The 13,385-nt window shown below is 41.4% G+C and overlaps 1 protein-coding gene across 2 annotated transcripts in view; it reads right to left on the bottom strand.

Moving 5' to 3' along the window:
* Positions 1–13,385, bottom strand: part of DPF1 (double PHD fingers 1) — a 211,065-nt gene that overhangs the window by 126,131 nt on the left and 71,549 nt on the right. Inside the window, exons 2-3 of one of the 2 annotated variants that reach the window (XM_073598486.1) lie at positions 3,322–3,482; positions 1,612–1,719 (exon numbers count right to left, since the gene is read on the bottom strand). In XM_073598486.1, the coding sequence (XP_073454587.1) occupies positions 1,612–1,719; positions 3,322–3,482 (269 nt within the window). The remainder of the gene's footprint in view (positions 1–1,611; positions 1,720–3,321; positions 3,483–13,385) is intronic. The other variant, XM_073598487.1, reaches the window with a different exon arrangement.

The raw sequence follows: 13,385 nt of genomic DNA, 5'->3' as shown, positions 1-13,385 counted from the left end.
AATACTCACCCCGAAGTACGTCATCTACTGAGTTTTCTCTTTGAGGCTATCAGAGAGGACGTGGTCCAGGACCAGAACAAGGTCCATGTAAACTGCACCTTCAAAGCACATCATCCCGTCTGAAGGAGTACTATCATCTATGCTACAGTTTATCCAACAGTATCAAGACCTGTATACTTACAACCAAAATTAAATTGACTGCAGTCCATGGATTCACTGCGGGCACCATGGACCCTCCTTACCCCTAATAGTACAGCCATGCCTCATCCCCAAATACTATCTATTTATATAACCAAAATTAAATTGGACGGCAGTCCATGGACTTTATGGGCACCATCAGACATTTATATCTAAAAAATACAAAACTTTATTTATGCGCAGTAAAATCTTAAGACCATAACATCTAGAAACACAGTAGCATACTGCACCCTATGCCGATAAGGTTGGTGGTCAGGTACACGTGTAAAAATGTAATAATTACACACTAACAATCAGAGAAATATTTTATTTATTACAGGTGCTTATATAGCGCCATTAATTCAAGCAGCGCTTTATAGATATATTATACATTCAAATCAGTCGCTGCCCTCAAGGAGCGTACAATCTACAGACCCTAACTCACATACTAGGGCTAATATAGACAGGAGCCAATTAACCTACCAGTATATCTTTAGAGAGTGGGAAGAAACCACAACACAGGCACAGGGAGAACATGCACACTCAGGTAGGTAGTGTCATGGTTGGGATTCGAATCGGCAACCGTAGTGCTGCTAGGCAGAAGTGCTAACCAGATAACCACTGTGCTACCCTTAAATATACATACCAAAGCGCTCCACCACCCCTTCACCAAGGTTTTAGGTAGCATTTGTATCTTTGCACCTTCTGCTCCTGAAGAAGAGGAACCATGCAAAACATGTAGAGCTTTATGTGCAAGGGTGGTGGAGCCCTCTACTATGTATATTGTTCTGATTTTCAGTGTGTAATTATTACATTGTTACACGTGTAACTGGCCACCACCCTTATCGACATAGGCTGCAGTATGCTACTGTGTTTATAGATGTTATGGTCTTAAGATTTTACTGTGCATAAAAAAGTTTTGTATTTTTTTTATATAAACATCTGATGGTGCCCATAAAGTCCATGGACTGCCGTCCAATTTAATTTTGCTTATATATATATATATATATATATATATATATATATAGATAGATAGATAGTATTTGGGGATGAGGCATGGCTGTACTATTATGGGTAAGGAGGGTCCATGGTGCCCGCAGTGGATCCTTGTTTGATAATTTGATTATCAATACCTCACTTCTGTAAGTCCAGAGCTATCATACCTACACATCAGACAATAAGCGAAGAAGCAATGGTACTCTCCTTCAGTTTGGTATCTCTCTACCTAAACAAGAAGAGAAAAAACTTACATCCAGCTAATTATCTACACCTTTTAACTGAGAAATCTACAACAAACTTTCAATAGGTCTTCTGACTATAGCAGACTGACACCATTGTGCGCTTGGTTTCTTCATACCTGGTGTGCAATGTGTTCCAGGTCCCACGATGGCAGAGCATGATAACACCTGGGGCCCCCCCAAACTAACTTCTTACCAAGTTTGAACTCACAGGGCCTCAGACGAGGGTCCTCTAATATGTCCAACCGCCTCTTCTTCCTCCAGCATCGAGCAGGATAGGTGTAGATCTGTCCCGGCGACAAGCCTGCACAGAGGTGAGAACATTTTAATTCATGGCTTACGAGCAATGCATTACAATGCAAAAATCCTATTCAGATAGGTTTGCTTTAATACCCCCCAATCCCCATCAAGATATACTTACTTTTCCTTGTCCCTCCACCAATCTGAGTTGTGAGCAGAGGAAATCGAGGTATGGGGGAGCATCTGACAGCACTGGACCAAAGAGAGTTGTCAAATTGGGAGTCAAGAGCCCTGTGTAAACTCTGGCCATTCGCAGGCTACACAGGGCTTTCCATTCATTCCTGACAGGGCTTTAAAACAATAAAACAACTTTGGCTGCAACGCTCACCTCCTTGCCAGTGTTGTCCACCATAGTAATTCCTTTCCACCACTAGATGTCCTCAATCATAAGAGTTGTCTCGAGCAATAAAACCGAAGACATCTTGCCAGTGCAGGGCGTCATGGATCCGTCCTCTATAGGAGCGTCACCACTGCTCCCTGCACTCTCATACAATGGTGCAGCAAGCATATTACTACATCATTGAGGAAGGGGAACCTGTTCATTATGTGACATTCCTAAAAACATCAGGGAAAATGTAAGCATGCAATTAAATGAAGCATGCAGGGGTGATTGAAGAGGTGGGGACCTCCAGGGGGTGACTTAGGAAGAAGTCACCGCTCTGGATGGATTTTGCAGTTGTCTGAGTCCACTGGGAAGCTCTCCCATCACTTCCTGGTCTGCTGCGTGGTGACACTTAAAACAGAAAGTGAAGGGAAATGACAGACATCATTTTGGTAGAGTTTTTTTACACCAATCAGCCATCGATTATGTCATTACAATGGCTGCTGGAAGTGGGTGGGATATATTAGGCAGCAAGTGAACATGTTTTTCCTGAAGTTGATGTGTTGAAAGTAGAAAAAATGAGAAAGTGTAAGGATTTCAGTGACTTTGACAAGGGCCAAATTGTAATGGCTAGACAACTGGGTCAGATCAACTCCAAAACTGCAGCTCCTGTGGGATGTTCCCAGTCTGCAGTGGTCAGGACTGACCAAAAGTGATCCATGGAGAGATAACCATCAAACTGATAAATGTGGGGAGCGAAGGCTGGTCTGTGTAGTCCAATCCAATAGAAGAGCTTTTGTAGCTCAATTTGCTGAAAAAGTTCATGCTGGTTCTGATAGAAAGGTGTCAGAACACACAGTGTATTGCAGTTTGTTGTGTATAGGGCTGCATAGCTAGAGACCAGGTGCCCATGCTGTCTGGTGTCCACAGTCAAAAGCACCTACAATGGGTATGTGAGTATCAGTAATTGACCACGGAGCAATGGAAGAAGGTGGCCTGGTCTTATGAATTCAAGAATGGTTAGAGGAACACAATGAGTTTGAAGTGTTGACTTGGCCTTCAAATCCTCCAGATCTCAATCCAATTGAGCATCTGTGGGATGTGCTGGAAAACCAGGTCCGAACCACGGAGGCCCCACCTCACAACTTACAGGACTTAAAGGATCTGCTACTGACAGCTTGGTGCCAGATACCACAGCATACTTTCAGAGGCCTAGTGGAGCCCTAGCAGCCCTTCCCCAGCAGCACACTGGAGACCCAGACCAAAAAACAAAAATAATTTTACCTGGCCCCCTGTGTGTCTTTTCCATCCATATATAACAGTTGTTTTGTGCCACGCCGGTCTGGGAGTCCAGGAAAGGAAGTCGCATGCTCCTCTCTGCACACAGGCGGGCGTTATAACTCCGGCAATGCTCTATCGCCTCCCGGTAGAAATCTTCTCCCAGCCTAAAACGACAAAAAGATCCCAGTCAGTTTGCAAAAATTTCTTTTTTTTCTGTCTTTTTTTCCTCATCAAAAAGGTTTTTCCCAAAGCTGGAGTAATTTATCTGGTACAACGGGCAATCCTGTGTCAACATCTCATTAAAAAATTTACGTTATTTTATAGGGTGCCACCACTGAATGTTCATATTATAAACTTTTTTCAGAAACTCACAGGCAATACACAAAACTTAAAGTAGAGTCAAAAATAAAAGTGCACTTATATACTCGTCTGCTTGGCATAATGTAATTACATTTTGATAAAAGTTGGACCCATTTGTGTACCTGTATTTGACTACCTTTACCAGCTGTTTTCAAGCATTGGCTCCCTTGATTCACAATGGTAAAAACATAAATCTGCAGTAGGTGGAAAGGGCAAAAGAAGAACGTGCATTATAATTTTCCAATAGCCATTCAGTGGTGAAAGCATAGTGAATGACTGACAACGCCATCCTTTGCCACTTCATAAATATGCCCCTAGATCAGGGTTTCTCAAGCAGGGTTCCATGGAATACTAGGGTTCCTCCAGAGGTTGCTAGGGATTCTATGAGCAATGGGCAATTTCTGCCTCTTAGATAAGTTCCCACTGACACCATTGATCTTTTTGGCTATCTGTAAGGGGGTAATTCTATCCCAATGACTACAACTGTAAGGACCATTCTTCCCACAGACCATCACACTAATGTATCATGAGCTGTAGATATAATCATTTTTAGCATGGGATCCCTGAGACCGGAATGTTTATTCAAGGGTTCCATTGTGATGAAGAGGTTGAGAAAAGCTTCCGTAGATATTAGATATTCCTTTTTTTTAGTAAAATAAATTCTGCGTGAAAAATTCCAAATTTTTTCCTTCCTTGGCTATCTGAACAGTGCCAAGGCATTGGTCACATGGTCATTGGTCACATGCCAAAACAGGGGATCTTGTGCTACAGGACGGCGGATCAGTAAATTGGTACTGTTAGATCTAACAGTTAGCTCTAGCTTGTTTATAGCAATCAATGCCTCACCCCATCACTGTGATGTCGTTGAAAACAAACATATAACCAATACATTTCTTGTTCAATGGTTTCTATTGGAGTTTTAACAAGTGCGCAGAGAGCGTTGCAGATAAGTACATACATTATAACAGTACAATGTCAACTCAAGGTCCACAAGGCAGATACAATAAGGCACAAACAACAGATGGCCTTAAACAATATGCGACATAACTGAATAGATTATAGAACGTCAAAGAATCTAATATCTTACGAGCCTTGGAAGCCATACCATTAACTAGTCCAAAGCTGGAGATATCTGTGTGTTTATTATTGTACAATAAAGAATAAACTGTAAAGGGCCAGAACTAATGTCAACGTACGAGAGTACTGTATGTACACTACCTAAAAAGACATGCTGGAGACAACAGAAAAGGAGGGAGAGCTTTGCAAACAAGAAGAGAAGGGGGAAAGGGGGGGGGGGTGGGCAAGTGAAGAGAGTGTGAATAATCTTTCATTCCCACCCACCTATATCCACGTTAGGGTTAATTTGGACGTAGCCTATCCATGGGGACCACATTTTAAGGAAAATCTCTTATGTGTATCTAGTGAGATAATTTTTCATTACCCAATGACCAGTTTAATCATGTTTTAACTTCTTGAAGGTTCAGTGTAGAAGACATGAATGGGCTATGGTTTGCTTGGTGACATGTACATGAAGCCAATCAACTTTGCAATAGCACACGGAACGTTTTAAATCGGTTAATTTATTAGGGCTTCTATAAGATCCTTGCATTAGTTACAACTCAGGACTGTATAAAATAAAGAGTAAACCTGAACCCACAGCCTTTTTACCTTAGGAATGACCACCGGACATGCAGCATGGTACCCTCATGTCCACTAACCCTAAGGCAAAGAAGTAAATAGCGTGATACATATTTAAGAATATGAGACAAAGTTAAATACCAACAATTAGAACTTTATAAGCATTTTCTATATTAATCAAGTTCTTAGCTGTAGGCAGAGAGTGGAGATTTGTATCCAGTTCTCACCCAGTAGAGTTTTGCCTCCCAGCGTAACATATAATTCATCTTATGGGGTGCCCTGGTGGATGGGTGACTGTATAAGAGAAAAGTTCTGAAGAGTGGGGAGCAGCATGAGACACTCTCAAAGCCAGTAAAGGACAAGCGGAGTTTCAGTATTTTTTCAAAAGGGTGGAAAGAAAATGTTGTAATTGTGTATGCCAATAGAGTACTTGTGTATGTTTTTTTTAATAATAAAATGATTTGATACCATCAAGAGTTAAAAGGAAGTAGACATCTGAAAAACCTTCTTGAATTTACCACCTAAACCTTCTAGGAGATTTCTGTCCAGGTGGCAATAGAAATATATCACTAAACCTAGGGCATAATGAGGAGAAAGAAGGCCTCCTAAGTACTTTATGGAGTTCCACAAATTAAGAGAGTGGGGTAATGGAAGGCTTAAAGTCATTGGCGGTAGTCAAATTAGAGAGGGAATTGCAACAGGATCACAGGATCACAATCGATTATGCCAAACAGAACCCAATTAGAGATTTGTGTCCGCCCATGCAAGAGAGCTAATAGAACTTATAGTAATTTGCCAGTACAAGCAAGCCACCAATAATTTTACATCATTAGGCACACAGAACCCCATATAAATTTCATTATTTTGTTTTGAAGTGACGACAAAACAAAATGGCAAACCACAATGGGAAACACCTGTAAATAATAATAGTATTTTTGGAAGACATGCTATTCTGATGGGTATGATATTGGTTCCATGTCTGCAAAACAGTGATGACTTACAGATAACAAAAGGGTATTTAGCCTGAAAGTGATGTATATTTGGGGGTGAGATGACTACCAAGGTATGGGAGTTATGAAGACCATTTAAGACCAAAAGTTATCCTTTGTAAAGGATATGGTTGTTGGTTTCAAAGTAATGTCAATAACAATTGATTTTTTATTGGTCAACCTTCAATCCCATACCAATAGATTTATAACTTTGTAGAATTGTACTTTGTCTTCCATATAATATATGAAAAAACTGCTTGTAATAAAGTCATTCAAACTGCATAACTGCTATTTAATTTTCTGTTTCCTGGATTCCTTTTTAAGAGCAAAGCAGTCTTCTTAGGAGAGATTGTTGCCCATTCCCATTAAGTGCTTGTGTTTATGAGGTTTACCCAGTAAAGTGTAATCAATGCAATTTAGTGATAAATTATATGAACTTGGGTAATAAAGTGTGTTTGCTTTAAAAGAAAATCACTGGAGACTATGAAAGAACAGCAGAATGAAGAGGTAGCACTACATTTTTTCAGAATTAAAACAGGGTACACTATTGCCCAAGAAGCTAAACATTATGATGGACCAATGAGCAAATATTATGATCTTTCTTGACCCTGCCAGGTAGGACTATTATGCCGCGTACACACGAGCGGACTTTACAGCAGACTTTGTCCTGCGGACTTTGACGGACATTACGACGGACTCTCCGAATGAACGGACTTGCCTACACGCGATCAACCAAAGTCCGACGGATTTGTACGTGATGACGTACGACCGGACTAAAATAAGGAAGTTGATAGCCAGTAGCCAATAGCTGCCCTAGCGTCGGTTTTTGCCCGTCGGACTAGCATACAGACGAGCGGACTTTTCGACCGGACTCGAGTCTGTCAGACAGATTTGAAACATGTTTCATTTCTAGGTCCGTCAAACTTTTGAGAAAAAAAAGTCCGCTGGAGCCCACACACGATCGAATTGTCCGACGGACTCCGGTTCGCCGGACCAAGTATGCCATAAAGTCCAGTCGTGTGTACGCGGCATTAGGAAAACAAAGTCCTCTGACTCAGCACCTATGGCATCCAGTTGTCAGTTAAAGTGGAATTCTAAAAAATATATAAACATTTTGTCCAGTTCTGTATTCACTAAAATAAATGTTTTTAAAAAAACTATTCAAGTTCTTTACACTACACTACATTTTACACTAATGTTCTTTACACTGGTGGTCAGTGGGAAGAATGCTCCTTACATTGGTGGTCAGTGGGAAGAATGCTCCTCATTGGTGGTTAGTGAGAAGAATTCTCCTTACATTGGTGGTCAGTGGGAAGAATGCTCTTTAGATTAGTGGTCATGTGAAGAATGCTCTTTACATTGGTGGTCTGTGGGAAGAATGCACCTCATTGGTGGTTAGTGAGAAGAATTCTCCTTACATTGGTGGTCAGTGGGAAGAATGCTCCTTAGATTGGTGGTCAGTGGGAAGAATGCTCTTTAGATTGGTGGTCATGCGAAGAATGCTCTTTACATTGGTGGTCTGTGAGAAGAATGCACTTTAGATTGGTGGTCAGTGGGAAGAATGTCTCCCTTAAAGATAGCTAAAATGATTGTTGGTGCCAGGGGTTACTTATCTGAAGGACAGGAATTGCTCATTGTTTGAGGAACTCCTAGCAACCTCTGGAGGATCTCTAGAGATCCACAGAACCCTGGTTAAGAAAAGCTGCTTCAGCGTTTATACATTTTGTCTATAGAGCCCCTCTAAAGCAGACCTATACTTGAATGTTAAATTCAAAACATTTTCTTTGCTTTGTGTAGAGTAGTGAAATGATAAACCTCCTATCGGTTTAATTCTTGTTGCCTGGGGCCAATGAGGGAGATTTCCCTTCACTTCATGTTCTGTAGAAGCACCAGGAAATGAAAGGAAATCTCGCTGCAATTAACCCCTTTGCGCCCAAGGGTAAAATAAATCTTAATGCCTAAGCCCAATTTTGCAACTTTGACATGTGTTAGTAAAACCGTACATATCATCACAACTACTTTGTGCATCCAGGTGGATTATACCTTGCTTTTTTTTTCCAGGACAAATTAGACATTTAGTGGTAAATTGTTATGGATATCTACTGATTTTTTTCTATTATCTAAGGAAAACTGACCCAAAATAGTAAAAAAAAAGTTTATTTTTTTAAATTTAACTGTAAATTTCTGGCTACTACCATAACCTATCACCCAAAAACAACCCACCATAAATTCTCCTGCTCCTGAGGATCACAGTGATAACACATATGTGTATGTTAGTTGTTGTTTAAACCCACAGTACAGCCCAGAAACAATGGTGCTCACTGCTCATTTCACTTTTTTTATAATCCTACCTAAAACACACTGATGCCAACTGACACTGATACTAATTAAAAAAAAATCCTATCCAAAAAATACTGACCTTTGACCCTGACCTTGACCCAAACGCTAACCCTGGAGCTGACCTCGATCAAACCGTGATCTAGGTATTGTCTTCAAGGACAGAGAAAGATACAATCAGGTTGAGTTACTAAAAACAAATAGACTGTGCACTTTTGAAAGTGCAGTTGCCCCAGAGCTTAGTAAATGAGGTAAAGCTTCACTTTACAAAGAATAACCAATTACATGCAAGGAAAATTTTTAAAAAAATGCATTTTTGCTTGCACATAATTAGATGATGGAAGCCAGCAGAGCTCTCCCTCATTTACTAGCCTATGGAACAACTGCTCTTGCAGAGTGCAACTGTACTTTCAAAAGTGCACAGTAAATTTGACTTTAGTAAATCAACCCCAATGCATCATTCTTGTTCAGCCACTACACGCCACACGCCAGACTGCTACACCTGCCAGATCCATCTGTTGAGGGACATCTGGATATTTATCCTTTGGTTACCTAGCCAATACTTCAGGCTCCAGTAACTATTCGTCCCACATACCTGGATTGAACTAAATGGGTATACATTACAGGATGGATATGCAGATATTATGCACCTTGTGAATTTGCCCAACAGTCTGAGATTTATGTAACATTAGTACGGACCCTTCTGTCCTCAGTGCCTATCTACACATGGAATCATCACACTGGAATCTATATGTATGTAAAAAACTCTTTGAACCCTCGGCCCCTGAGGAAGGTATTTGAACACTTCATACCAGAAACGCGTCGGGCATTTGGGCATTTACATTGTATGACGATTATGTGTACAGCATTTATTCGATTTTCCATGTAATATATATTGTGCATTTTTGTCCTATGTGGATTTTATGTTTTTTACGCTACTTTATTAAAGATTATATTTCATCTATGTAGCAATAACCCTCGGTGGAGCTGCTGATTTAAGCGGGCTTGTTACCTTCACTCTCTTTCCCTCTGTTTCACCGGCACCGGGTCTAGGGTTCCATTGAGTTTACCTCTGGACAACACACGCACCAACACTTGAGTACGTTTTCAATGCTTTATTAAACAATTTACTCAGGCAGTAGCAGGAAAGAGGCAGAAAGGAAACGGCAGAAGAAACTCAAATATCTTCTTGTAGGATTCTTGACAAATGTTCTGGTAGAATTTGGATATTACAATAGAATGCGATCCCCTCGTGAGACACACTCCTTGCTCGCCTGGATAGGCCTCTCTCACTTGCCTAGCAGCCAGTACGTAGCACAAACAAAAGTCTCTGCCACAGACTTGTTTGGGATAAACGCGTACGATCCTCTGCCACAGGATGTATTGTTTTTTTCTCTAATGAACGTCAGTCACAGTGCCTGAACCTTTAAGCCAACCCGGCAACACTATGCTGTATAGTTACTTTAGGATACGTCCTCCAACCGAGTCACCAGGCCCCTCTCCAGACCAGCACGTTGCGTGATCCTTCCATGACGGGTCCTCCCCTGGGATCTCCTCGGTTGTCCAGGTTCTTCACTCGGGATAGACAGCTCAGGACCATTCCTCGGCCGCTGTGGTAGGCCCCAGACAAGCTTCTGGGCCCACCCCTGCGCAGCAGCAACGTGGGCCTCCGGAACGGAGGACCACGAGGTAGCTCTCTAATGCATACCTGTTGGCCAGGAGGGCCAGCAGGTGGCTGTAAAACGAACCCCAAAATATGGCGTCTGTCCCATAAATACCCTCGCCCAGAATGCAACTCGGAGGACCACCTCCACCGAGTTGTCTCCGGGACAGAAGAGCATCCATACGCTTTGACACATTGCCTTTCCAACACTAACCAGTGATAACAGCGACATCCACCGGTCAGTATGGAAACACATACAAAGTCAGCCAAGCTGAAACAGAGGCCAACCTAACCTTTTTAACAAACAAGTTACTAAATTTACCTAACATATGGTAGATCGCAAATCTACCAGCGCTACATCTATTTCTGAGTGGGTGGTCAGTCAAAGTCCCATTTGAGGGGGTTATTTTCTTTGTTCCTATTGACAGGGATGGGACCACCACGCTCTAGGTGACATGATGGGAGCCACTCTTTCTTCGATCATTAGAACGGGGCTCTTGGCAAGACTGCAAATATGCTGGGAGATACGCAAATATGCACCCCCATGGAAAAAAGACCAGTCCAGTGGGACCGCATATTTGCATAGGGTAGGCATGAATGGGTTAACTGAATTCCAAACTTAGGGATTTTCCATAGGAAATATGTGTCCATTTGGAGGATTTTCACTAAACTAAAAAGAACCGGATTTCCCATCACTTTCTGTCCCAATGACAATGATTACCGGGACAAATAGAGGGGTGAATCACTAGTGGAGACACAGACAGCATTATAATACTGATGGGAGTCTAAAGCCTGGTACACATGGGGTGAATGTCGGGCGACATCAGCTGACCCGGTTCAATAAAAACCATCCGACATTTGGCCCATGTGTATGTCAGCTGGTTTGACAGTTTGGAAAACCAGTGGCCGACCGGCTCCCGATCAGTGCTCTTAGCCAACGGATGAGAACGCTGACTAGAGTTTACTGGCGGGGGCACCCCCCTGTCAGAACACAAAAGTTCAGCAGATTGTTAGTACAGCAGCTCCAACTGGAACTGTCACCCGCTGGGTTGAACGAAAAGAATAAAAATGGTGTGTACTAGGCTTTACCCATCTCTACTGTTGCCAAAAAAAAATGTCTTTAAATACACTTTGATTAAAACGATTGAAAAGTCCATGCAAACCCTACCTGTGCTCAGTACAGCCGGTGCACCACCACTCCACCCGCTTGCTTACAAGACTCATTAAAGCAACAGTCCCTCTCTCCTTACAGACATAGCTGGTGTTACAGTTCATTGTCTGAGAACTCACTGGTCATGACGATGTTAATTTAAAAAAAATAAAATAAAATCTAGTCCTTCCTCTTAATAAATTAGAAATGATTTAATAAATGTATACTCAAATGGCCGGAGGGCAGTATATCGCAGTGGAAGATTGCTATAGCACGAGGACGTGATCCGTAACCATAACACAGAGCAACAGAAGGTCAAACCCATACTTGAAAGTCACAGCATGGCGGATTGTAGAAAATGGAGGAAAAGCATCTATGTTGCCCATAACAACCCGCAAGATGCTTCCTTTAAATTTCCTCACATGTGCTAGATAAAACAACTAGGGAATAGGATATTTTAGAACTTAAAGGCCCTTTAAAGATCAATTCAACCCAAACGTTTGACTAAAAATATTAATGGGTGGCAGGGGTACAGATTTCGCTAACCCCTTTGTCCCTTTCTGCAATGCACCATTCAAAATGCCAGCACTAAGAGCCCCCCCGGGTTAAGCTCTTCTCCACTTGTTCTGCTTGACACATCCCCAACAGAAAACTATAAAGACCGTTTTGACACACAGCATAAGCTGCAGATTACACAGGAAATTCAGGTCTTCTACACAGGGGCCTACAGAACTGAATCCACAATGTCCTTTATATCCTGACCAACTGTCCAATGAAGCTCCCCGTGAAGAGACTTGCCAAGTAACAATGTGTCGTAAAGTGACCATAAAATTGCTGCTTACACCTAATCGGTCAACATTTTTACAGCAATTTCCAGAATATTTGGGTGCTCTGGCACGCAAATACCAACTACTTCACATGGTCTTGTCTCGCTCCACCACCTAAGCTTTACTGTTGGCCAATGGCATGGCTCTGTCAATTCACAAGGACCCGAGCAGACGCCATGTTATTTTGTAAGTAGGCAGCCAGGGATTGGTAAAAACACAGATCAACCACCTGTTCTTACTGCTATAAACCAGGAGACATATGAACAATATCTGTGGTTTAGTAATCCAACAACTATTAAAACAACTGTGTGAACTGACCCTGTAAGGGAATACATAATAGCTTTGTACATAATTTATTTATTTACGGTATTATGGCCAGGACTAAAAAAATTACACGTTAAAATACCTTTTTTGTTCAGTTTGGCTAAAATGAAATATTTGATTGAATACCAGTACACCAACCCAGGGTGGTAGTGGGGGTGCACAAAAGTAACACTGTGCCACATTCTAGGTTTTATAGTGAAAATGATCATAGTTAGAAGGAAACATGGACTATAGGCACATTATATGTTAAAATTTTGTGCAACTAGACGATAAGTAGGTAAACAATCTTAGTATGAACACTATAAAAGAGTCAATATATCAAAAACATCAAGCTTATAAATTGTTGCTTAGGGTTGGTCCACTGGACCCTGCTGTAGAAATGTGCCACTGAACAATACTTGGGATGTGGTGAAGCCCAGATTTAACTTGGTGCCCAACAGGTAGGCTTGATGTACAGCGCATCCAGAAAGTATTCACAGCGCTGCACTTTTTCCACATTTTGTTATGTTGCAGCCTTATTCCAAAATGGATTAAATTCATTATTTTCCTCAAAATTCTACAAACAATACCCCATAATGACAATATGAAAGATGTTTGTTTGAAATATTTGCAAATTTATTAAAAATAAAAAAAACAAAAAAATCCCATGTACATAAGTATTCACAGCCTTTGCCATGAAACTCACAATTGAGCTCAGGTACATCCTGCTTTCACTGATCATCCTTGAGATGTTTCTACAACTTGATTGGAGTCCACCTGTGGTAAATTCAGTTGATTGG

This window comes from Aquarana catesbeiana, linkage group LG09 (genome assembly GCF_042186555.1).
Source record: "Aquarana catesbeiana isolate 2022-GZ linkage group LG09, ASM4218655v1, whole genome shotgun sequence".
Classification (NCBI taxonomy): Eukaryota; Metazoa; Chordata; class Amphibia; order Anura; family Ranidae; genus Aquarana; species Aquarana catesbeiana.
This window is presented reverse-complemented; position numbering and strand designations above follow the sequence as displayed.